This window comes from Cervus elaphus, chromosome 10 (assembly GCF_910594005.1).
Source record: "Cervus elaphus chromosome 10, mCerEla1.1, whole genome shotgun sequence".
Classification (NCBI taxonomy): Eukaryota; Metazoa; Chordata; class Mammalia; order Artiodactyla; family Cervidae; genus Cervus; species Cervus elaphus.
In genome coordinates this window covers 24292496-24319640 of record NC_057824.1, presented here as the reverse complement: position 1 = coordinate 24319640, position 27145 = coordinate 24292496, and the positions used below count along the sequence as shown (strand labels likewise).

Sequence of the window (27145 nt, the reverse complement as noted above, 5' to 3'; positions counted from 1 at the left end):
AGCCCCCACCAAATGCAGCCATGCACCTCCAGGCCAGACTGGAGCAGAAACCAGGTACAGTTCCCTGGTCCCACCGAGGCAGTTTCCCCAGGGGGTTCCTCAGGCACCTGGGCCTCTGGTGCTGAACTAACGCCCCAGATTCCTCTCCAAACCTGCTCGAGAGCCCACACTCGCTGGTTCTGGACTTAGTACCACTGGTCACACAGAGGTAGGAGGCGGGGTCCTGGGCATCACCCAGACTCCTCCTGTGGTGCCCCTCCCACCCAAAACAAAGCTCCCCATCTTAGTGAATGGCCACACACAGCTGCCCCGTGTCCCTCTCACTCAACCCCCACATCCAGATCATGAGAGCTTGTCCTGGCTCTAACTCCAAAATAGATCGTAAAACCTTCTAATTGCCTCCATCTCCAGGGCCAATGTGCCATAATTCAATTCACATTATTCCCGCCTGGACTACTGCAACAGCTTCCTAACCAGCCTCCCAGCTTTCCCCCACACAGCTCACCCCCACCCTCCACTGACCCACTCTCCATCCAGCAGCCAGGATAATCTCCCCAAATTTTCCATCTGCTTATGTCACTCTTCTACTTAAAAAATCCTCTAGGTGTTTCTCACTGCAACTGGAATAAATTCTAAATTCCTTCTCCCAGCCTTTAAGATCCTCCACGATCTGGTCCCTGCCCACCTGGCCAGCCTCACCTTGAACTGCTTTCTGCTCCTCAAAACTATAAGCTCTTTTCCACCCCAGGGCCTTTGCGCCTGCCATTCCCTTTACCCAGAGCATTCTTGCCCTAGAGCTTTGCAGGGCTGACTCTTTCCCATTCTCAGGCCTCAGCTCTGACGTCAGTTCCTCAGAGAAGCCTCCCCAGACCACCCAAGCAGGTGACCCTGCACCCTTGGCTTTCTCCACACTCACAAATCACACCTGTCACGCTGCCTTCACCTCCACCATCCTCGCCTTGCCCCCTCCACAGCAGACATACTTGCCTCCAAGAAAACCTCTGTTTGGTTCACCACTGGGTTCTCAATATTAACCACAGTGCCTGGCATCCAAGAATGGCTTCAGAAATACTTGTCAGAAGCGTAAATGAATAAATAAAAGGAAAGCATTAGCAGGAAATGGAAAGAGGAATTAAATTCCCTCGAATATAGAGTCCCACTCTTTTAGGAAGATGCAAGAGAGGTAGGTGGGCTCCTCACCAGGGTCATCTCTCCGACCACAGCAAGGAAGGAGGGTGGTGTGTAAGCCACTGCTTTTCCATTTCACAGCACACGTTGGGGCTCCTGGAAGGAAGCCTGTCAGCAAAGCCAGCCCCCCTGTAAAAGTTTGTCCTTGTGCCCCCTGGCCCCCTGGAGCTGGGCATCCCCACCCCCACACCAACAGCAGGTTCCCTGCAGAGGCCCTGAGCATGGGCCACCAGCAAGAGAGCGGCACGGGGGAGCTGCCCCACGGCTCAGAAGCAGTCGGTCAGAAGCTTCTGGCAGAGCGCCGGCCGGGTGTCAGGCACTGTGCTGAGTCCTCAGTACTGTGGAGTGCAGGAGGCTGTCGAGATACGGCCTCTGCGTTCAGAGGCCCAGTCGTCCCGAGCGGGAGAGAAGGCATACAGAGCAAAAGCAGTACAGAGCAGTGCTGTGGGGACTTCATGGAGATTAAGTTCTGCTCTTCTAAAGTATTGTGAAGAAAGCGAGAAGACAGCCATAGATTGGGAGGACATCTCTGCAACACACACCTGATAAAGGGCTTGTATCTGGGTAAAAAGAGCTCTCGAAACTCAACAGTAAGAATGTGACCAATTCATTAAAACATGCGCAAAGGGTATGAAGATACTTTACCAAAGAAGATGTAGACTAAGCACTTAAAATGTTATTTGACCTCATGAAGCGTTGTGAGTTTGTGTGTTAAGTCGCTTCAGTTGTGTCTCTCTGTGTCCCCATGGACTGTAGCCCACTAGGCTCCTCTGTCCATGGGATTCTCTCTCCAAGCAAGAATACTGGAGTGGGTTGCCATGCCTTCCTCCAGGGGATTTTCCCAACCCAGGCATTGAACCTGCATCTCTTACGTCTCCTACTGGCAGATGGGTTCTTTACCACTAGCGCCACCTGTGAAGCCCCACTAGTTGTTAGGGAAGTGGAAATTAAAATCACAAAAAGACACCATTACATGTACCCATTAAAATTACTGAAATAAAAAGGTGGCCGTGCCAACCACTGGTGAGGGTGTGAGGCCAACGGAACACTCGTGCACTGATGGTGGGATGTAAGATCACACAGCTGCTTTGGAAGACAGCATGCTGCTGCGGCTGCTAAGTTGCTTCAGTCGTGTCCGACTCTGTGCGACCCCATAGACGGCAGCCTACAAGGCTCCCCTGTCCCTGGGATTCTCTAGGCAAGAACACCGGAGTGGGTTGCCATTTCCTTCTCCAATGCATGAAAGTGAAAAGTGAAAGTGAAGTCACTCAGTCGTGTCCGACTCTTAGCGACCCCATGGACCACAGCCCACCAGGCTCCTCCATCCAAGGGATTTTCCAGGCAAGAGTAGCATTCTCTTAAACACATACACACCTGTCATATGATTCAGTCATTTCATTCCTCAGTATTTATCCAAGAAAAAAAAATGCAAATACGTGTCCAGAGATTTATACACCAATGTTCATGGCAGATTTGTTTGTAATGGTCAAAAACTGGAAACTACCCAAATGTTCCTTAACAGACAGACAGGTAAACAAACTGGTACATTCACATAGGGGAATATTACTCAAAAGTAAGAAGAAAGGAACCACTGAGACACACAACTACATAAAGGAATCTCAAAATAATTATGCAAACTGAAAGAAGTCAGACCAAAAATAGAGTACATATTGCATGATCTTATTTATATAAAATTCTAGAAAGTGCAGAGTAAGCTATAATGACAGAGAGCAGCTCAGAGTTGCCGAGGGAGAGGGCTGTGGGAAGAGAAGGGCAGAGGGGCGACAAAGGGGCAAGGGAGAACATTTGGAGTGATGCATACATACAATGACTTGACTGTGGTGATGGTTTCATGGATGAACATGTGTGTCAAAGCTCATCAAACTGCACACTTTAAAAATGTGCAGTTCACTGTTGATCAATTATACCTCAATAAAACTTCCTTCTTTAAATGTTACAGCTATCAGCCAAGAGAGGTTGGATTTACCCACCTCACTCAAGCAACTAGAAGAGTCAGCAAATTATATAAGACAGTGGTTATGACACACGGGACAAGACAGCTTGCAACATAGGAGGGGAACCTGAGAGAGAAGAAACAAAGGCAGTGGGCCTGGGACTGCTCCAGGTCACTGGCTGGAAAGCTTCCAGGCCTCAGAACAGACTGACAGAAGCCGAACAAAGTCCATGGTCTCTCTGGGGTGAGAAGGCAGAGTCTGCAGTTCAGAGAGGCAAGTGACTAGAACTGATGGGAAAGAGAAGAAGAGAAGGGAGAGGCACACGGACCTGCAGGGCCTTCCTTCCAAGGCTTTGGCTCAGTTCCGCCCCAGGGCATGCAGGTGAAGAAATGCAAAGGCCTACGGGGAGGAGGAGGGTGGAACAACCCCTGGAGCTTACCGAGGGCTGAGAAGAACTCACATTTCCACCAGCCTACAAGGATGGGCCACCTAATCATCGCTTATCAAGTAGAGTCCTCCAAAGCGGACAGCCTCCAGGCTGGGGCCAAATGAGCCTGAGACTAAAGGCTGTTCTGAACTAGCACTACCAAGGCTTAAAAGCAAGCCTCTAGAAAGATCTCATGGATTTCAAGTAACTTCACCATGTCACAGGACAAAGCCCAAAAATACTGAAAGGGAGAAAAAATTCAGTATCCAACATAAAATTCATACCAACTGTCAACCAATCAAAAAATACCAAGCATGAAAAGGGAAAAAAAGAAAATATAACCTAAAAATCAAACCAAACAAAAATCAACAACAGAAACATGATGAGAAATTACACAGATGGTAGAATAGACAAAAAGAAATCGGAAGAGAAATTGTAAAATATTTTAAACTGAATAAAAACTAAACTGCATATATCAAAATTTATTGCAAGAAGCTAAAGCAGTGCTTAGAGAGACATATACAGCATTAAACTTGTATTTTATCAAAAAAGTAAGGTTTAAAAATCAATGACTGGTATGGAGAGGATATGACTAAAGAGGAATAACATGAGCAAACTTTTTGGTTGCTCATCCTGTAATGATTTGTATCTTATAATCAATGATCTAAACTTACATCATAAGAAACTAGAAAAAGAGTAAATTTGAAATAAACAGCTGAAGGTCAAAAATAAAAAACAGAAATTAACAAAATATAGAACAGAAAAACCACAGAGAAAAGTCAGTGAAACCAAAAGTTCTTTGAGAGTACCAATAAAATTAATTTAAAATTGATAAGTTTCTAAACAAACTGATCAGGAAAAAAAAAAAATGAAGACCTAAACTATTAATACCATGAATTGAAAAGGGGCATCACTACAGATTCAACAGACATTAAGAGAATAATAAAGGAACATAGTTAAAAAAAAAGTCTATGCCAATAAATTCAATAGTTTAGATGAAATGACAAATTCCTAGAAAGATATAAGCTACCAAAACTTGTGTAGAAGAAATAAAAAAGCTTTAATAGCTTTATATCTACTAAGGAAATTGAGTACTTTAAAACCTTTTCTCAAAGAAAACTCCAGGCCCAGACGGTTTCACTGGTGAATTTCACCAAATAGTAAAGGAAGAAATAGACCAGCTCTACAAAAACTCCTCCAGGAAATTCAGGAGGAGGGTCTATTTCCCCATTCATTCCATAAGGTGAACATAAGCAAACAAAACAAGAGAATTACAGGGAGACCACAGGCCAATAACACTCAGAAACATAGATGCAAAAATTCTTCACAAAGTTTTAGCAAATCACATCCAGCAAAGTATAAAACGTGCCTGCCATACTAGAGGATACGAACCCACAGTGAGTATCACCTGAAGGGCTCAGAGAAAACTTCTAGGATAAGGTGACTTCTGAGCAGGCCCTTGACAGGCAAGCATAATTTCAATAGATGGTGATGTCAGGGCAGAGAAAACAGCAAGAAAAGACACAGATGGATACACGAAGGTAGAAGCCTAGCCAAGAACAGGTAGGTGTGTTGACACTGATGGGGTGGCTGCCAGGCTTCCAGAGAAGTTCCCTTCTCTGGGAACAATTCCAGATGCAGAGCTGAAACACCCTGGGGCCAGCTCTGAGCTATGTGACCCTGACCCCACCCACCCCACCCTCAGTCACAACTGACTGCTCCAGAGTTAGACCCATCACTAGCCTGGAACAATCAGATCTCTTGGCCACCGATCTGAAACCAGAATGGAGACAGGCTCCCTGCCTGAGATCTGCTGGACCCAAATCACCATCCATCTTAAGTCCCCAGAGTTGGCTGTTTCCTGCCCTTTCCTTGGCTTTTCAGCCACTTCTTGGATCTCATGAGCTGTCCCAGGGACCTTCCCATAAGATTCTTTTTCTTAATGTGAGGTGGTTTCTGGGGCTTGTAACCAAAAGAATATTGAAGAGTACCATGACAGTCACTACAAGTTTATCTCTGTGAAAGAGTTAATCACTACTTAGCGTCTGAATCCCTGGGCCAGGGCCAAGCGTCTGCATGGGGAATCAGGGGAATCAGATCAAGTTAGGATGGTGGGTGCAATCCAGGGACTCAGAATAGCAGGTTCCGGGAGGCTGGAGTTGAAGGGAGAGAAGAAGGCCCCAAAGGTTTTTGAACAGGGGAAGGACATGGACAAAACGGCCTTACAGGGAACTGCCCAGCAGTGCTGTGGAGGACGGATTACGAGGTGGCCATGTGCTGACCCCTCCAGAAGGCTGTGGTAAAGCTACTGGAGTGACACACTCAGGATCTCGCCTGCTCGCCTGCCTTTGGTCCTCGCCACCAGCACCAAGCTTAGACCCAGGCACTGAACTGTGCTCTGTTACATTCTGCTGATCAGACAGGCCAAAGAGGGAGAGATGACAACACTTGATGACTAAATGCTGGGATCAAAGGAGGGAAAGAGCTAAAGGTCATGGCAGTTTCAACCTTGGCTGGCAAATTCAACTGAACCAGAAATGGCAGGAAGTGTGATGAGGTCAGGGTATATTTATGGGTGACGAGTGTGGCATAAACAGACTTTTCAAGGTGGTGCTCAATCATCCAGGTCAAAGCCTCCAGCATGTGAGGGGCAGGGAGTCAGAGTGCAGAGATGGGGTGAAGTGGGCACAGATGGCAGGCGATCCACGGGTGGGACGGACTCCATGGGTCAGGCTTGGAGCTCTGTTTATTCCCAGGAACTGAGGGCTCCGTGTGCCAGGCACTGAGCCAGAGCTGGAGGGGATCGAAGAAGCCACGGGAGTCAACAGGACTGTGTGGGGAGACATCAGAGGGAGCCTGCCATGCTTCTCCGGGGCTTCCCTGGTGGCTCAGACGGTAAAGAGTCTGCCTGCAGTGCAGGAGGCCCAGGTTTGATCCCTGGGTCGGGAAGACCCCCTGGAGAAGGGAGTGGCTACCCATTCCATATTCTTGCCTGGAGAACTCCATGGACAGAGGAGACTGTTATAGTTCATGGGGTCACAGAGAGTCGGACACGACTGAGTGACACTTCAGACTAGATCTAAGCATTTGCACATGAGCACAGTGACTTACACAGAAGAGCCGCCATGGCTGGTTCCATCGTGAGCAGGAAAAGCCCGGAGATGGTCTCAGCGCCATTCAGTAAGGGGATGGCAGAACAAACGACGGCACACACACAGGAATAAAAAGCACGAGGCAATTCTACAGGGAGGGGAGGTGACATGCTGATACATGAGGATGTGACAAAAGCAAGGCACAGAACGGACCATAATAAGGAATGAGCCTCCATTCATGTTGGGGGTGGGGAACCCATCGAAATAAAATCGTATACACTTGGTACTTGGGCTTGCACAAGTATCTTTAAAAAGACACAAGAAACTGTTAACACAAATGGCCTTTGAAGAAGAGGTGGAGGACAAATGTGGGAAAGGGGGCCTTTTTCACTGTATCTTCTTTTGCCACTAATTAACTTTACTTATCAAGGGCTTCCCAGGTGGCTCAGTGGTAAAGGATCTGCCTGCTAATACAGGAGCCATAGGAGACACGGGTTCGATCCCTGGGTCGGGAAGATCTCCTGGAGTAGGAAATGGCAACCCACTCCAGTACTCTTGCTGGGATAATCCCATGGACAGAGGAGCGTAGCGGGCTACAGCCTATGGGGTTGCAGAGAGTCGGACAGGACTGAAGCCATGCAGTAAGCAGGCAAACAACTTATCATCATTAATTATTTCAGAATAAATACATACTTCGTCTTGTTGAGTGCTTTCTAAATGACTCCAGCCATAGGCCGTCACAGTAAAACCCACCTCTAACTACCCCCCAACAAGCTTTTGAAAAACCTACTAAAACATCAGACCTTGATGCAAGGTCTCAGCTATGCCGAGCCCAGCGCTTGGCAGGGGCCAGAAGGAATATTCTTGGTATTTCCTTCAAAGAGCTTCTGATGTGGAGGGTTCAGAACTCGCTCGTGTCAAGCCAGGTGGTACGCAACCAGCGGCTGTTCTCAGACAGGAAGTGAATGAATGGATCCTCATCAAAACCGTCAGCTCCGCGAGAGGCTGATCCTGACCGCTTGGCCTCAACAGGGGAAGCCAGAGAACCACACCTTTCTTCAGAAAGGAAACCTGCACTTCCACACAATCCACTCAGAGTCTATTTTAGCTCTGAACCCAGAATGGCACACTGACTATTATAAATAGCAAAACCAAGATTGCAATTTGACTGATTTCTGTTCTGATGTTAGGAAAGAGGTCAGAAGCTTAAGTCAGTTGTAGACGGAGGGGTCGAGAGCAAACCACAGTGTGAACACCGTCATGCTGCGCTGGACGGTCAACACTTGAACCTCCCTCTCCACCACCCCCTACCCGCCCCCGTGTTGCCTGAGTAACCGATTCCTGTGGCTTCAGTGTGCAGGAAAGCACCTGAGAAACTCTAACAAAGCTGTAGACAGGTTCTGTGGGAGTCTGCCAAAACCAGAAAGGAAATTTTCCAAGGAAAGCAGCTGTCCTTTTCCGTGAAGGCAGACGAGCTGAGTGGCTTACCTTTGTTGTGAGACATTGCATACAGCAGGCAGAGCACGAAGAGCGCATGGTAGTCGTCGTCTGGGCTGTCCAGGGCATGGTACACCATATCCAGGAAGGGTCTGGAAGAGAGGGGCCGCGTGAGCCTCACCTGCACACGGGATGCCAGCCGCCTTTGCCCTTCACAGCGCCCACCCCCCTGCCCGCTCCAACCAGCAGAATTGACTTCCCAGGTGGCTCGGTGGTAAAGAACCCGCCTGCCAACACAGGAGACCAACAAGTTCGATCCCTGGGTTGGGGCGAACCCCTGGAGGAGGGTATGGCAACCCACTCCAGAATTCCTGCCTGGAGAATCCCGTGGACAGGGGACCCTGCTGGCTACAGTCCATGGGGTTGTAAAGAGTTGGACACAGCTGAGCAGGCACGCGCCAGCAGCATAGAGCATGGCCACCAAGTGCCCGGGTCAGCCCCAGGCACGGAGGATACAGAGGTGTCGACAGGCAGGCTCTGCCCTGGGAAGCTGCCATGTCCGGGGAAACTGACTAAGGAACGGCTAACCGACTAATCACTCAACAACAGTCCACCCGCTGTCCCACACACTGGGGATAAGCGTGGTCTTATGGCACCCCCAAGTCAGTGGGCAGGCAGAGCATGAACACCCCACAGCAGTACTTCAAAGAGCGACAAGAGAATGAAGGAGACGGGGCAGCGTGATAGACTCACAACAGCCGACAAGGTACCAGTAAATCTGGATCACTTTAGACTGTGGACCCTGGAGCCAGACTGCTGAGGTTCAAATGCTGACGCTGCCTCCTAGCTGCAAACCCTTGGGTAAATTACAGTCCCCCATCTGTGGGATGGGGATTGAACCTGCCAGGGTTTACAGTGAGGGTTGAAGCAAAATGAAACAGAGCGGCACTAACACAGGCCCAGGCTCAGGTGAAAAGTACTCAGACACGCGAGCTGCTGTTGCACTTCTATTTTGAGGAGTCCACAGGCACTTCTCCATGATCTCGCTTTGGCAGGTCCTGACCTGGCAGTTTCTTGGGCCGACCTTCCCTGGCTAGAAGGGATCGATAGGAAGCACCGCCTCTGATGCTTTGTGGGTGAGATCTATCGAGCGGCTACAAATACGTAAACAGTACAGCCTGAATGCTGCCCTTCTGGGTTGAAGGGCCTGGCCTGGAAAGACTTCAACAAGAGGATAATAGAATGTGCACAGATTTGGCCCGTTGGCAGGAGGCTCTGACCCCGTGACTGTCTGCGGCTGCCCCAGGAAGCCAGCTTGAGGCCAAGAGAGCAGAGAGCCTCAATGAGTGACAAAGGGCACGCTTAACCCCTTGAAGGACACAAGCCATGGTCAACGCTGCTGACTGTGGGGAGGGAGGAGGTGCAGCAGAGGAACTCGGAGACCTATTCGCTGGGTAACTTTTTATACTTTTCTGACTTCTGAACTCCACAAAGGGATCACTGATTCAAAGTATATTGAAAAATGCAGAAAAGCAGTGAAACACACTTGTCATAACATTTCAAATAAACACGTAATACACAGAAATTAAAGGAAGAAACTTTTAAGGAACATTTACTTTCAAGTTCTATTTCTCTGGAGCCCCAGACCCTCCCCCACCCCAGAGCAGCCATCACCATTCTAATGTGTGAATAGTTTTGCCATGTGTGGATCTGTTTTTCTGTCAGCCCCCAGCAATAACACTTCCAAACTTTAAGAGTAGGATAAAGTATTAAAACACACTTTTTTTACAAACCGTTTGGAATTTGGACTGTATTTTCATTTGGGAATAATACAAATAACCAAACACCCAGTAGCAGGGGGAAGGCTGGGTGAATTGACCATCTTTTATGAGACGAAGTATTATGAAGCCATTAGAATTGTGTTTACTAAGAGAACAATAAAGTGAAAAAGATACTTGGAGTTTGATATTAGAGAAAACCAAAAACAAAAATAACAGACATGGTATGGTATAAGCTACTGGGGGGAAAGAGGGCAGAATCTCCACTATACGGGCATTGAAAACAGGCAAGAAAACACCAAAATGCTAGTACCAGCTGCTTTTGAATTATGAAGACCTTTTTCCCCTTCTTTCCCTTCTTTATACTTTTCAAGGTTTTTTACATTTTCTACATGTCTATTAACTTTTTAAATTTTAAGTTTCTTTTTTTTTTTTTTTTAAAGAAAGAAGGTTCTGAGTGGTTTCTGGTTTCTTACTTCTATATTTCACCATGAAGGCAGGGATCGCCCACAGTGTATGGGGAATGTAAGGACAGTTCCACTTTGTCCTGTTGTTTCTCTGGACAAGTGGACCAATGGCAAAATCCAGCTCATGTCAAGGAGGCCTGTCCCCTCCCTCATCCTCAGTGCCCTCCTCCGGGCTCAGCGCCAGGAGGAGAGAGGGTGGAACACTGAGGGGGTGTCTCTGACAACCAACAACACAGCACCTTTGCAAAGGCCATGGCAGCTCTCCACCAGGGCCAGTCTCTCAGAGCTGAGCACAGCTCTTGCTCAGTTCCTCAGGGCCACAAGTCTGCATGTGGCTCAGCTCAGGACACAGGATCAGCTTCCACTACGAACCACGTGGCAGAAGATGCCAAAGTCACCATCAGTTAAGAAGCAATCTCAATCACCTTGAAGAAAACCCCTCTCTTCACTAAGATTCAGGGGGAAAAAAAAGAAGTCTCAACTCCAACACTCAAACATAACAATTTGGTCTGTTGACTTTTTGTTTTTGACAGTACATGAGTGTTTTTCCTCCTTTAGGAAAGCTACAGTATTGTCACACTATGCAAAATATGTGCTGTTTCCATTTATTAGATCCTAAGAAACTGAACGGGCTTCCCTGGCGGCTCAGTGGTGAAGAATCTGCCTGCTTCGATCCCTCAGTCGGAGAGATCCCCTGGAGAAGGGAATGGCAACCCACTCCATTATTCTTGCCTGGGAAACCCCATGAACAGAAGAGCTTGGCGGGCTACAGTCTACCGGCTTGCAAAGAGTCAGATACAGTCTACCAGCTCGCACAAGAGTCACACACACTGAGCAACTGAGCATGCAGTGATGCATTCAGCAGGTGCACATCCCTCATGACAAGTTATTTTCAGGTTTTTAATGATCTGTATTCTAATTAGAGCTGAGCCAAGCACCTAAAGGTTGTCTCCCCCTCCCTTTCTGTGTTTAGAATGATTCCCTTAATTTTCAGAGCTCCCAGTGTTACTTTTGTTTTTTTTTGGCCACAAAATAAAATTAGAAAGGTCCTTGGCAGTACAACTGATACCCACACTGTGCGGCAAAGATTTTTATTTAATCAAAACTAAAAATGGCTCCCCTGTGCATCTGATAAAAAAATTAATCTTTTCTGTTAGACAGCTGAAACACATGTCAAGCAAAGAGATAAACAAGACCTGCAGGAAAAGACTGGTGTGCTTCAAGACTTCACTTTAAGTTGGATTAATAAATAGAGTGAGTGTGTGTGTTTGTACTTCATCCACCATGAGAGTTCAGGAAGTGAATGCCTTGCAGGCTGACAGAGAAACCACGTTGCTACGCATTCACTACCACCGACACGGGATTCGGCGATTACTGCAGGCATCTGTTAAGGAAATAACACTGAGATGGAGAAGCCTCTAACAGTTCGCCGCAACTTTGGCAGCAGCCCTCCACCCGATTCCTTCTGGAAGGGGTGGCGCTCCAGCCAGGCTGCAGGAAAGCTGGCGTCTGGAAGATTGCATAGTGTTGATAGTTTGGGCAGCCATCACTGAAATGAACCATCAAGCAAGAAGTCGAAGGTGGACAGCAGCATTAGACAGTTCCGCTGAGTCACCACGGCAGGCCCTACAGACAGTGGTGAGCATGGCGGCAGTGAGTGAATGAGACCATAAAATCCAAATGCTGCCCCCAAGGGCATCCTTCCTGGGGGCAGCAGGGCACAGCCAGGAGCGGCCCGACGAACAAGGCCACACCCCGTTAGGACCAGCACTGAAGTGCCTACAGTAGTGGTGTCATGCCTCAGCCATTCACTCCGAAGGGTGAGTACCACGGCCTTGAGGGACAGCTCCATCCCCGTGGTCTCTCAAGAGGAGCGGCGCCTCTGGAGGCCAGTGGGAGGAGCAGCAGGATGGCTTGGCTGGGAAGCAGAAGGGGCTACCAGGGTGGTGGGACGAGGCCCAGCTTATCCTCCGCGGGCACCCGGCCAGGGCACTTCCCCCCAGCCCCTCGTCCCAGACACCGAGCAGCAGCTGATGGCTGGCTCGGGGCAGCTCTCCGCCCGGCCCGGCGGCTACCTGCTCCACTGGACACTGTCCAGGCCGCTGGCAGCACTCTTCTCCTCGTCCGTGGTGTTCTGCTCCTGCACGGAGGTGCTGGCGGCCAGCTCTGGAAGTTTGCTGCGCTCCATGATCACCATCTCTATCTCTGGAAGCAAACACAGACACTGGGATGAGCCGGCGGCCCCGGATCGAGTTTCACAGACACGCTCATGCTCCAGACGGAGACCGGCAGCCCGCTCTGCAAACATCCAGCAAACACTCGACGGTGGTGACAGGAGCCCCCGCAACACCCACGCCAGGGAGAAATGAGACGGGGCCCGCACCCCTCTCTCCTTTCAGCTTGGCAATGTCGAGAAACGGCATCTGATCTTGATAGGAAAGCCCAGATTGCAATGATTTACTTCAAGAATTTTCCTTCAACAGCTATTTATTCTCCTTTATTGATACCACACTTCCTTCCCGGAGGAATTGAGGAGCGTGGAAGAAATGACATGCGGTTAATAAAACATAACCGAATCCACTAAAAATATTCCAAACCTGTTTACACTGTAGCACGGGCTCTGCCATGCCCAAAGCCTTTGTTTTCTCTTCCCACTTACAGCTTCCAGCGGGCAGAGAGGGGAGGGACCTCGCTTTATTTTTCCCAATTAAATAGGGACAATTGTCATAGCACCTGACTTGACCTCCATGTCCATTTTCATTTTCAGAAAAAGGTCTGAACCAACGAAGGAAAACGTTCTGAGTTCGAGGTGGATGGTGGCTGTGCCATGAGCTGTCCCCGTTTATCATAATAGAGCTCCTTGACAAGCAGGTGTGGACCAGCGAACACTTAGTTCTTGGAACCCAGAGTTCAAGGGCTGCCCCCCATCTTCAGGAGACATGGTGAGGGTAAAGGATGACAAAATGTGAACCTGTGTGTCCTCTCAGGAAGGACAGGTGCACACCTGGGCTCTGCCGTCGTCTCCCCCTGACCCAAGCAAGAGCCTCCCAGGGCTTTTCTTGCGTCCACTGCCCCCACCCCCAACCCCAATTTGTTGTCCACACAGAACCAAGTGATTTTAAGCAGAAATTAGCCCAGGTCCCCTTCAGTCTTCCCATCACACTCAGAACAAAATCCAAATGCCATCCACGGTATCAAGGCCACACACGGCCCAGCCCTTGACCCCCACTGACCACACCTCCGGGCCATCTCTGCCCCACCAGCTGTCCTGAGCATCTTGTCACTCGCCTTTGACCCGCACGGGTTTGTTCCTGCCACAGGGCCTTTACACGGCTGTTGACTCTGCCTGGAACGCTCTCACCCAAGTCTTCCCTCCCCAGGCACCACTCAATCACGTCACTTGAAGCTCAACTCTAATGCCACCATCTCAGGGACGTCTTCTCAGACACCCTCCCCATCGGTTTTCCCTCTACCTCTCCAAGTTATTATGAACTCAACTCCATACTTCATTCAGATTTCCCTCATTTCTCCCCAGTATCCTTGTTCAGTTCCAGGGCCCCAGCCTGGATAACCACATTATATCCAGCTGTCACATCTTAGGCTCCTCTTGGCTGCGACAGTTCCTCAGACCTCCCTTCCTCTGGATGACCTTATGGATTGAGAAGTCTGGTCGGGTATTTTTAGGATGCCTCTCAATCTGGGTTTGAGCGACATTCTTCTGAATATTAGACTGGGCTTATGGGTTTCTGGGAGGAAGACCACAGAGAGGAAGTGCTGTCTCATCACATCCTATCAAGGGCACAGGCTATCGACATGACTTATGCCAGGGGATGGTCATCTGCATCACTCAGCCAAGGGAAAGGTGGTCAGGGTCCTCCACCGGAGAATGACTTTTCCTCCTCCTTGCATCCCACACCCTTCGGAAGCAAGTCATTAAGCACAGCTCACACTTAAGGATTACAGAGCTATGTTCTGTCTCCTTGAGGGAGGACAGCTACATAAATTACTTGGAATTCTTCCACAGAGACGTCCCCTCCCCCCTCCTCTTGATTTTACTTTATGGTATTTACAACTACAGGTATCCCCACTTTTTGAAGTTTTGCTTTTAGGTCACTTGGCTTTTATGGAAAGACCTGTATTACTACCTGTTTTTTGCTAATCGAAAGAAACCTGAAAAGGACTTTCCCTTTTACAAAAATAGGAGAAAAGCAGAAATAGCATTTAGCGTTGGTGTTGCAACAGTCATTACAGAGGCAGCGTGCACCCCAAGAATGGAAGTGGCCCCACCAAACTCCTTCCTGGGAAGCAGAGTTAGTTAGCACCTCAGCGTCAAGCTGCTGTAGCTTTGAGCTGTGCTGGTGCCTTATGTCCATTTACTCTGAGCATCTGTTAGCAAGGTGTGTCCTAAAGGACCTGCATCCTGGCTTTACACCATCTTCTCTTACAAAAGGTCTCTACTTTCAGATTTCGGGAGAAACCCGCACCTGGATTTTACATTCTATATTTATTGGTTTGCTTGTTTCCTGTCTGCCTTCCCCACCCTAGGACGTGGGCTTCATGAGAGAAGCTGCTGTATCTGTCTTGTTCTCCACCAGAATTGCAGTGTCTAGTCCAGGGCCTGGCATAAGGCAAATGCTCAACACAAATCCCTGGAGTGGACCATGTCTGATGAGTCTGCCTAGGGCCAAGCAGGGTTGGCAATGACGCTCAGCAGCTGTGATGTGTAGAGCACCTCTAACCTGCGATCCACCTGTGTGCAGTGTCCTCATGGGGGTGGGTTGCATCCTGGCCTCCCTTCTGGGACTGTTAAGTGTGACTGTGCTTGCAACTGTCCTCTGGCTGGGAGGACTGCATTCCCCAATGCCAACAACTGGCCTGGACCTAGGGGAGGGGGTTGCTCTCACCAGGCCGCTCCCTCCCAGCATGGTCTGAAGTCAGACAACACAGATCAGAGTCCCCCACGGGGGTCAGCCCCATCACACAGGTGGGGGTTGACATGCAATTTTTAAGTGCCATGTGTTTGCACAGTTTTGTGTTTATTTTAACATGCATTAGAAGAAAATTCTAACTGTACAAAAAGTCTGTTTTATGGATGTTACTGCTTAGGATGAAGCTAAATTTAAGACAAAACCACTGAGTCAATTCACCAAAAGCTACTGAGTAAACCGCAGCGCATGTAGCCTGCGGCCACAGCAGAGGGCAGGAGGCGCTGCCATCTGAGAAGCACCATTTGCTTCTGTCTCCCATACTCCCTCCACTAGCCTCCTTCAGGAGCCTCCCAACAACTCTCATCTTCTCCAAAGTGGGGTGCAGACATCCCAGTGGGTATGCAAGATGATTCACTAGGCAAAACCTCTTTATTTTTAATTATTATCTTTATAAATATCTATTTTGTTCATGTTATGATATACTAACATTTGTACATTAATACAAATATGTACAGTTCATAATAAATGTATATATATACTGGGGAGATGCATGTTGAATTACATATTTGTGTTTACTGCTGGGACATGTCATCTGAAGACTACAAGTGAGACAATGGTGCCAGCCTCTGGCTTCTGCCCTGTGACCTTTGACCTGCTTCCCACCCTGCTGCGAGGCCCCCTTCCTCCTGGCCTGATAGGCTGACAAGGCAGGAACTCAGCTCCGAAGACTCCCCAAGGTTATAGGACCAAGCCCTCGTGCCTCCATCTGCTGTGATGTAGTTGTTCCTTTTTGGCTTTTTAATCTGGCTGGACACTCTGAGAGTTCTGGAGCAGAGGTGAGGCTGAAGGTAAGTCAGTCTAGTGCTCACCAAACTGTGTTAGCAGGTGCACACTGATTCTGAACAACAATTTCCCAGGGCAGCCCCACAGTAAGAGATGAGCACAGGGCTGCTCCAGGGACAGGGTGGGCGGGTGCCCAAATGTCTCTGACCACAGGTCCCCTCATGCCCTCCACAGAGGCCCATGAAACTCTTTTCGGGAATTCTGCAGCTTCCCAGAAAATGGCCTGAAAACCACTAGTTTGGTCCTAGAGACTGAATATGAGGAAACAGAAACCCAGAAGTAGAATGACTCTTTTTTTTTTTTTTTTGGCTGCACCATACAGTATGTGGTATTTCCCTGACTAGGGATCAAACTCATGCTCCCTGCAGTGGAAGCGCAGAGTCTTAACCACTGGATCATTAGGAAAGTCCTATAGTAACTCTTCACACAACTGCAAAATCCGCACTGGAAGCCAAGCCTGCCCCCCTCCTCCTGCTTCCCAGGTCACTCCTGGTGCAGAATCAGGCCCATCACGGCCTCTCCACATACAACGAAGCTTCTGAACCTTGGCTATGTCACCCTGGTTCTCACAGCTGCACCCCCATACCTCCCATGCACCGCCCCCCCACAACTTCTCCAGCAGACATAAGTGTAGGAGGAGCTGCTTCACGTAGTTTTCTAGGTAAAATATACAACAGTTCTTCCAATACCAAGCAGGTCTTCCCCCTTCCTTTAAACTCTTGAAACCAGTGATTCTTACCCAGGTCTGCCAGCTCCCAGAAACTGTATGCAAAGTGCCAGGTGGGCCTGAGAGGAGTGGCTAACAGGTTTTTGAGGAGAGGGTCTCACCAGATTCTCACTGTTCCAAAACAGATTCTACAGCCATCTTCAAAAGTGGATGCTGACGAGGATCGGGCCTTGGTGATGGAGGGTCAGAGGGCACCCCTCTTTATGCTGCATCAGGACGCCCGGCATGGTTCCGCACAGCCTTCTGGGCCCCCGCTGCCCCATCTCTCTGCTGCCACCATGCCTGCCTCGGTGCGGCCTCACTCCCCTCCCAGGGTACGTGCACCACGCTGCTGCCACCAGGGCAAGCAGACCAGCGGGCTCACATGGACAGATCTTCTCTGATTATACTGAGGCCAGGACCCACGCGCTGACACTGAATTCCCAGGGCGCTCCATCTGAACCTCAGTTATTACACCAGGAGCCCCCACTTCCCCCACCGGGTTTCTGTTTCAGAGGTTAAGGGACTGACGCTCTAACCCTAGTCCTCTGTGCTCTGTGCGTGCATGCTCGACCATGTCTGACTCTTTGTGACCCCACAGACTCCAGTCCGCCAGGCTCCTCTGTCCATGGGATTTCCCAGGCAAAGATACTGGAGTGGGTTGCCATTTCTTCCTCCAGGGGATCTTCCCGACCCAGGTATCAAACCCAAGTCTCCCGCGTCTCCTGCATTGGCAGGTGGATTCTTTACCACTTGAGCCACCAGGGAAGCCCTAGTCCAGCTCTGTTCAAACTTCAGTTGTGGGCCTGCCTTTACCATTTCTGCCATGTCTGTGTGCTGCCTGAACTACTTGTTATTAATCATTTGATTTGAACTCTCACAGTTGTTTTTTTTTTTTTTTTACTTAAATACATTTTCAAAGAAAACTTTAAATCACTCCTATATCCTTCAGTTGAGCAATCCCACTTGCAAGAATTTATTTGGAAGATACACCTCCAAGGATATGAAAATGCACAGGCACAAGGGCATTCACCATGGTATTATTGGTGATTGCAAAACACTGGAAACTACCTAAAAGTCCGAGCATGAAGACCGGTTGAATCGACTATGGCACTCATGGTACAGCTGGGAAAGGAAGGAGGAAGGTCGCTGTGAGCTGACATGGAGTGACTTCCGGAGACAGGGCCACGCGGAGAGCGCCAAGGGCCAAGGAGCATACATGGTGGCCTACACTCTGAGTGTAAGACAGAAGGGAAAACAACAAAGCATGCATACCTCTGGTTCTTCTCACACAAAGAAACACAGGAAGGATATTCCAGAAAGCAATACCTTTGTTATCTACTAGAGGGAGGGGAACAGGATGGAAGGTATGTGGGAAGAAGGATATTCCCTTGAACAAACGCTTTTGCATAGTTTTGAGTTGGTTAATCTTCCAAAGTATTTTTTTTTGAAGAGAGAGAGAAATTAAATCAATAAAAATGGGAAGGGTGAAGCTTTAACTAAAAAAAAAAAAAAAGGAGCGAGACTAAAATACAAAATATATTTCAAATGAATACCATATCTATTCTGAAGTGGGAAAAGAAAGGAAAGAGAGATAAACCCAAGTAGTTTATGACACAAAACTTGACTCTATACCTGCAGTTTAGGGACAGGTGAAGTATTTGGGGGAGGGGGCAGGGAACTGCAAACAACTCTTTATTTATCAAATAATTCTGAAGCTTCATAAAGACGCATTATAGGGTTGAGCAAATAGTAAATGTTTTGATGTCATTAGGAGCCAGCCTCTCACTGTAAAGGAAGAGACATCAAATCAAGTGGGGCAAGTCAAGAAAGAACCCTCCTGGGACGGACTGGCATTGGAGATGTTAGTAACGTGCATTTTGTATACACACCTGCATGCATTTCCTAGCTCTGTTCACTGAAGGGTTCAAATAGCAAGACTCCCCACGCAGTCACAAGCATGTCTGGTGCCCAGACCTTGGCCTGTGAAAACCATTTAACCACTGACTGCCGAAAGGGGCCAGGGCTTCTCAGAGAGATTCACCATGAGGGAGAGCAGAGCTGGTGGGAAATGAGCCTGGAATACCTTGTTATGGCAGAAAGTGTCATTACAAAAAGGCTTTAAAAAAAGTGAAGCAGGCAGATCAGAAAGATACAGCAGCCAGCCTGAAAGGGTTCTCAAGGGTCAAATCTGGGACAATTTGAGCATCCAATTAATACAGTACTGAAATACAAACCACTAAAAAACTGGAATCCCTGAGTTGGTGTCAAGAATGGATAGATAAATGAATGAATGGGAAGAAGGCAGGAATCTTGCCTAAAGTGGAATACCAAGTGCTGACACTGGAAAACCAACCTTCTACCACCATCTTGATAAAGACTGGGTCAGCAAGGATCACCAATGACCACCACATCTAAGGGGAATTTTATTTAATGCTATTTAACTGACAATATTGTGTGAGTTTCAGGTATAGAGCAAGGTGATTCGTTTATATATATATATGTGTGTGTGTGTATATATACATATAAAATATATTCCTGAACATATACATATTCTTTTGCAGATTCTTTTCCATTATAGGTTACTACAAGACAGTAATATAGTTCCCTGTGCTATACAGTAGGTCCTTCTTCCTTATCTATTTTATATAATACTGTGTGTCTACTAATCCCAAACTCCTAATTTATCCCTCCCCCTACTTGTGAGTCTGTTTTGTAAATTCATTTGTATACATTTTTTTAGATTCTACATACAAGTGACATTGTACGATATTTGTCTTTCTCTTAGTCTGATAATCTCTAGGTCCATCCATGTTGCTGCAAATGGCATTACTTCATTCATTTTTATGGCTGAGTAATATTCCATTGTGTACATACATCACACCTTCTTTATCCATTCATCTATCAATGGACACTTAGGTTGCTTCCATGACTTGAATGTTGTAAATAGTGCTGCTATGAACATTGAGATGCCTGTATCTTTTCCCAATTAGAGTTTTCATCTTTTCTGAATACATGCCCAGGAGTGGGATTGCTGGTTCGTATGATAACTCTATTTTAACATTTTAGAGGCACCTCCATACGATTTTCCATAGTGGTTGCCCCAACTTACATCCCCACCAACAGGAAGGGGATGTGTGCAGGACGTGCACATTTCAGTGAGGCACAGGGCATCTGCATTATCTCCAAGTGTTTCCCATGGATTGCAAATTAGCTGCTAAAAGAAAAAGTGATTCAATGGAGAAGCTGGGCCACACCTTAATCTGTTCGCCAAAATTAACATCACCCATGAAGGAAAGAAGGGCATCATGTGCCTCCAGAAGTGAAACCCTGGGAAGGACATGTCACCTGTGCCAGACTCCAGCCAAGAATGCTTAACCTCAACCTAATGACAAAGAAACATCAAAGACAGAATGAGGAACGTTCTATTAAAACAAAGGTGGAGGAGAGTCTGTATTCTTCAAAAATGTCAAAGTTGGAAAAGAAAAAGATACACTGTGAAAATATCTAGAGTAAAGGAGGGTAAAGGGACATGGCAATTCAAGGTACGACCTGACCCTGGACTGGATTCTGTCCCTGGAGGGAGGAAATATGATACAAAGGATATCATTAGGCCAACGGATAACCTGGAACGTGGATAGGAGGAAACCATTACAAAGGTGGTAACTGTGTTGTGGTCCCAACAGACAATGCCCTGCGCTTAGCAAATGCAGGCTGATGAGTTTAGGATGGAAGGGGTGTGCTGGATGCAATCTATCCAGAAAAAAAGGAGTGTGTATGTGTGTGAGAGACAGTGAGACAGACAGACAGACAGACAGACAGAGTGTGTGGAGAGGGAAAGAAAATGCAGAAAGGAAAGCAAACGGGGTATAAGATGTTAAAATATGAAAGTGGCTAAACAAGTGTTCTTTACACAATTTTTTTTTCACTTTTTATAAATTTGAAATTATTTTCAAATAAAACATTTTTAGGAATTATTACTGTCAGCATAAAACCAGTATAGATAGAGAGCAACTGTGAAAAACACACACATGATGAATAAACAAAAAATGCTGCAGCCTGTTGTACACACGGAAAGGGGAGACTGGAGAACATGAGGAGGTCAAAGGCACACACCAACCATGAGGCTCCCGCACCCCACCCCCCGGAGCTGAGTTCCCGGCAAGAATCCTCTCATCACGGTCTTCAAGGCTCTCTCTCTGTCCTTCCCAAAGCCATCCCCACACCCCACCGTCAGGCCAGCACTGGTCTAGTGGACTCTCTGCAGCTTATGGAAAGGGAACCAAGGCCAGAGGGGTCAGGAGCGGGGCTCCTCTTCCCAAACTACCTGTGTGGTGTAAACCAGCATCTGTGTGCTCTTGGTTTCTTTGCCCGGCACCGTGGCCCACAAGCCTGAAGGCTCCAGCATCCAGCCTGGCAGTGGCGGGACCCCTCACACAACTGAGTTTCGGGCCTCTGGGAGTGGAAGGATGTGAAGTTGCCAGGCTGGGAGCAAGAACTCAAGTGTCCAGCTCCTCTAGCTTTGGCAAGCCCTAGCCGGACCCTGCTTGGCCTCTATCATTTCCACAAAAATCTCCACAGCAAAACAGTATCTGCATACCCATATGCACAGCAGCCAAAAGGTGGAACCAACCCAGGCCAGATGTCCATCGAGTGAAGTAAGGCAGAAAGAGGAAGACCAATATCATATATTAACGCATATATATGGAACCTAGAAAGAGGGTACTGATGTGCAGGGCAGCGAGGAGACACAAAGAACAGACTTTTGGACTCAGTAAGAGGAGAGGGAGGGATGACCTGAGAGAAGAGCACTGGGGCATATACATGACCATAGGTAAAATGGAGAGCCCTGGGAGTTTGATGGATGATGCAGGTCGGGGCTCTGTGACAACCTGGGGGGATGGGGTGGGGAGGGGGGTTTCAGGAGGGACGGGGCACAAGTGTGCCTGTAGCCGATTCATACTGATGTATGGCAAAAACCATCAAAATGCTGTAAAGTAATTATCCTCCAATTAAAATAAATGAAATTTAAAAAAGAAAGGATGAGCCAAATGGAGTCTATTCAAAAAATGAGATATCGTTCAGCCTTAAAAAGGAAGAAAATCCTGCCACATGTTATAACACGGATGAATCTTGAGTACCTGATGCTCAGTGAAAGAAGCCAGTCTCAAAAAGACAAATACTGTATTGATTCCACTTATATGAGGCACCTAGAGTGGTCAAACGCATCGAGCCAGGAAGCAGGGTAGAGGCTGTCAGGGGCAGGAGGGAGGGAGAACAGGGAGATGTTTAGTGGGTAGGGTTTTGCTTTGGGAGGATGAAGCGTTCTGGGGCTCAAAAGCAGTAATGGTTGTGCAAATCGCTAAACGAGCAGGAGAGGCCTGCGGACTCTCAGGATCCAAGGACGTCAACCTCTGTCCCCTGATGTGACAACTCTGGCCAAATCCCTAAGCTTTCCCAGTACTCTGTCACTGTGGATTTTTTTTTTTTTTAAATAACAGCCATAATTCATCAACTTCCCAGGGTGATGGGCATTCTAATCTGATTAATATTTGGTAAATGAAGTGCTTTTCAGGGAAATGGCAGGCCTGACCTCCCAACAGTCTTTGACTTGACAAATGCAAGGATTTTCTCAGTTGCCCTCTGCGGTCAATGTTCCAGCCATCACGGCGAGGCCAGATGATAAAAAGAGGGGCAGTGGATGATAAGAAGGCCTTAGAAAGAAGGTTATGGAGAGGAGGAAAAGGATGCCCTTGCTGGTTACCTAGGAGATATGGGAAGGACTGCATGCTGTTGGCTGGCTTTGGAGCAGAATTCCAAGAGGCCAGCAGTGCCTGGCAATGACACAGTGCATATGTGCTGAGTATTTGTGGTACCCCTTCCTTTGCTTTTTTTATTACTATTCACTGGCTAGCACAAGATTGAATTCAGAATTTTTTTTTTCTTTCTGGGAAGTTGCTTTCCAGAGGATTTGTCTAAACTGACCTCCAATCTTTCTCCTTAAGCCCATTGGAAAAGGTGGTGTCCCCACACCTCTGTACCCCAGTGGCTCAGCCTTCCCATCCCTCTCCCACTCCCTGCTCCAGAAACACACAAACACACACATGCACACACATACTCAACCACCTCACTGTTCATTATATAAATTAACAGAGAAATAGGACCCAAAGAAACTTGCCAGGGTGGCCAAGCATACGTCCCCCCAACCAAGCTCAAGTCCCACTCTGGGCTCCTCGCTCCACTGTCTTGCCAGGGCTCCTATTTCGTGTTCACGTGTCACCTGCTAAATGCTGAAGCACGGAAGGTTCTCATTTCTGACACCCTGAGGGCTGACATCGCACAGGCCCTCCATGGGTCAAAAAGCACAGAAAGCGCAATGACTTGCCCAGCGTCACACAGCAGCTCTGGGGCAGAGACCTCGACCTCCTGATACCTGGTCCCTGGCTCGCCCTCATCAGAAACCTGCTAGGCCTGGGATTGGTTCTGGCTTTGCAAAAATGAGGCCAGAAGGTTCAATTTCATTTCAGCAGAGACTTCAGAAGGGGGAAAAAAAAGCCAAACTTGGGACTCCTTAACTCCCAGCTAACTTGGCAGGTTCAAAGTCACTATTGTTCTATTCCCGCCATGCCCTTGCAGGGATTCAAGAGAGGAGTAATCTTTGAAGGTCACGTCATGAAATTCATGGCTACTTTTCCTTATAGGCGAAAAGCCTATTTTCCCATATTTTTCAACCAAGAAATTCGAACAATTCATTCTCTTGTCTCAGGTCCACTTATTAAGTTACTGCTTTAACTGAATCCAAAAAGAAATGACTGTCATTTCAGACTGAAGGGTAGAATAGGACATGAACGAGCATCTGGGTGCGCACCTCTCTGGCCAGAGGGACCAAGGCACCCTGGTCTTCCTTCAGCACTCAATTGCTGAAAATTAAAAGGTCCTGTGATTTTTTTTTTTTTTTTTTTTTTTGGTTTCAGAATGAGTTGTCCATCACTGGGGACCTGAGGCAGAGCATATTTCTCTGCAAACTGGGGATGGGAGTGAAGGGTCCAGGGCTGCACATTCATTTCACACAACTTCCTTGTCTGGGCTTAAAAGTGGAGGAGGTGTGAATTCTGGGTGCTGCCTCTGTCGAAAAAAAACAAGTCGATGCCACATTCAAATCAGGTCATGGCAGACTTGTGACTTGTGACCACATGCCTTTTTATTCATATGCTTTCTGCCGCCTTTTAAAGTAAAGAGTGCACTGCTGAAGAGGGGGTGACGGGGTATGCAGGGGGAACTGGGGCCAGCATCTCTTTACTCAAGAAGTAGTCCAAGGCTGTCAACAAGCTCACCAGGTCCAGGGACGATGTGAGAAGCACCATGTTACAGAGAAATATCTGGGAGAAGAAAACAGCCACAGGTCCCATCTCAAAACAGGAAGGGAATGGAAAAGAAAACAAGATAAGACAGAGGAAGGGAGCAGCTGGCCTGAGGGAAACGGAGTACGCAGAAACAGTGTGGTTTTCTAAGAGAGCACCTGCTGTTTCTGCGAGCTGGGCACCCACACCTCCTTCTTCTGATGAATGTGTTTCTTTCTGAGGGCGTCACATGGGGCAGATGCACATCTGGCCTGACCAATCAGCGCTGGCCAGCTCTCTGCAGGGTGGGCAAGCCAGACCCGCCAGCACCAGCGAGCCTCAGCTCCCAGGCTTCAGTTGCAGCGCTCTCCCCACTTGGTGGCTTGGCAGGATGTGGGCCCTGAGTTGCCGACGGTCATCTATGCACCCGAGTCCAGCCCCTCCTGGGCCTCCCAGTTAGACAAACAATAATTGCCTTTTCTGCTTGAGTTAGTCTGAGTTGAATATCTAAATCTTACAACCACAAGAATCCTAACATATCCTCATGTTTAAAAAAAAAAAAAAAAGTCTTTATACTTCCTAGAGTCACAATTTCCAGATGGGGACAATGAAGTCCAGAGCTTGGGGACACCCTCCAAGGCACATGTAGGTCTGGCTGGTGAGACAGGACCATAAGTCACATCTCCCATCTCCCCCATCGACACTGTCCTCTGGCTTGAAACCAAGTGAGAAAATGCGCCTGACACCCTTCCAAGTCACAGGAATTAACAGCTGTGTGGTTTCACCCAAACACCGAGACAGTCTAAGGAGAGAGCACCCAGTGGCCACACCTTCAAACACGAGAATAACTGAGAGGTCAAATAAACAATTCAAAGAGCCCCAGAACACACCTGCTGCTGCCCAGTTAGGTGTCTCTTTGCTGGATGGGCCTGCAAAAGTTGTATTTATTTACAATGAGTTGGGCCAGGAAAACAGGAGGGCACTACAAAGCTGAGCGGGGCATGGAGAACCACACCCCACTGAACCCTGAAGTCGGCATCAACCAGCCAAGCAAAGCCTCTCGGGAAATTCCTCTGAGCCCTTTCTGACACAACCTGGCCAAGTAACCACCTGGAAAACAGGGTTCTGGAGGCTGGTGAACATGTCCCCCTGTGTCCCCTGCACAGGGCAGGCAGGCTGAACCTGCAGGGAGCCCACCCCCAGGGAGGGAACCCCCACCCCCTGGATCCCAACAGAGAGCGGGGATGGCAGCCTTGCACAGCCGCTGCAGCCCCTGTGCGCCAGGACTAGGCTGCCCGGTTGAGTCACTGGATTGTGTGTTTGAGGCCAAGCCTGCCCTTGTCCACACCATGGTTAGTCACAGCCCCGGCCTGGTTAGACAGCAGCCCTTAAAAGGACTGGAACAAAAAGAGGTAGCATCTTTCCAAAACAAAACTGACGAGAACACAGTGTACAAAATGGGGTGAAGTCGTCCATTTTCCCCCAGGGTGGCTGCAGGACAGCTAAACCCAAAGCTTCAGCAGATAATTTTCTTCCAAGTTAGAACAAAAAGTCAAAATGATGCAAATAAGCAAACAAGTATGGCTTACCTTGTGTCCGCCCCTCACCTCCCCGCCACAGTAATATTTGTTGGCAAAGGTTTTCTGAACCAGAAAGGAATTCTTAAACCAAGATGCTTACTGCACACTTTAGACAGAAAAAAAAGCATGCTGGAGATCTCAGCCTAAAAAGACGGCTGATGCCAACAGGGAGACACTTGGGTTATATTCACTGAAATACGATCGTGGCATTCGAAGAGAGCTGCCAAGATCATCAGAATGGGGCCAGCGGGGTGGGGGTGGGGGCGGGTTTTGGCTGCATAATCGCAGCAAACTCCCCCAAACAAATGAGTTCCCAGTCAACTGATTTACTGAGAGGCTCCATTTTCTAGCTTTGGACGCCTGGACTCGCACAGTCCGGGCTGATGGGCCGGCGAGCTGGCTGCAGAGGAGCCACGGCGAGCCCAGGACCCAGAGGAGGGCTCACAGGAGATGCTCCCCCCACGCCAGAGCAGAAGGCAGGTGGGAGCTGGGGAGAGCCCAGATCTGTCCCAGAAGGTGTGCTGGAAGCTCCCCTCTGGCAGGCAGAGCTCCCACCTCACTTGACCCCATCACCTCCTCCATTCGGAGCGCCCGGGGCCGTGGCCAGAGACCCCATCTGTGTGGCTGCGAGCCCAGCCCATGACACAAGCAACAGTTCAAACTTGCTTCATCCCCGGGGCTGACAATGCTCTCCAGATGGAGGCAATAGTGTCTAAACAAGAAGGAGGTGAAAAGTAAACCAGAATCATTCTTGACAAGGGCAGAGAAGAGGACCAAACGATTCTGTTCCCTGACCCCAATGCACCGAACACCAGTGTACCTCACTCTAAACAGATGAGGGCTTGAAAGAAATCTTAATGTATGAATCTGGGGGGTTGCATTTGATCATTTGATTCCCCCAATACCATAATCATGAAAAGCATCTAATTTCATCAGCCCTGGGCCATTTTTCTTCCTGCAGTGCACTGGCAATAATGACTTTAGTCAAAAATCATCATCCTGGGTTATCGGAATTATTAGGAAGAACACCAATAATGATAAAGATGACCATACCTTTAATAATAATGACAGTAGTTGTGAAATAACTGTAGTGGGAGATACTTCTGATATGGACCAGGCACCGTTCTGAGCATGTTACGTGCATTAGCCCATTTCATTCTCTTAATAACAAAGTAAATACTCTCTTTCGACAGATGGGAAACAGAAGCAGGGGTTAAGAGGACAGGGCCTCGCTCCAGGCTGCCCACAGATGAAAGCAGGCCTTGTACGGATCTGGCCACAGCTGTCCCCAAAGGGCGGGCTGTGCAGAGTGAGGTACACAGGTGTCTGGAGTGACAGGCGCGCCGAGGGACACACACGGGGACCAGACACAGGACGGCCTGGCGGGCAGGCTGGCGGCGGCGC

General features: G+C 48.3%; 1 protein-coding gene and 1 long non-coding RNA gene across 6 annotated transcripts in view; both read right to left on the bottom strand.

Moving 5' to 3' along the window:
* Positions 1–27145, bottom strand: part of CLEC16A (C-type lectin domain containing 16A) — a 232009-nt gene that overhangs the window by 142671 nt on the left and 62193 nt on the right. For all 5 annotated transcript variants that reach the window (XM_043914310.1, XM_043914312.1, XM_043914311.1 and 2 more), the window contains exons 11-12: positions 12420–12549; positions 8151–8251 (exon numbers count right to left, since the gene is read on the bottom strand). In XM_043914310.1, the coding sequence (XP_043770245.1) occupies positions 8151–8251; positions 12420–12549 (231 nt within the window). The remainder of the gene's footprint in view (positions 1–8150; positions 8252–12419; positions 12550–27145) is intronic.
* Positions 21272–27140, bottom strand: LOC122701403. Its single transcript, XR_006343068.1, has 2 exons — positions 24341–27140; positions 21272–24200 (listed from the first exon to the last, which is right to left on the bottom strand). It is a non-coding gene; the product is annotated as an uncharacterized LOC122701403 (long non-coding RNA).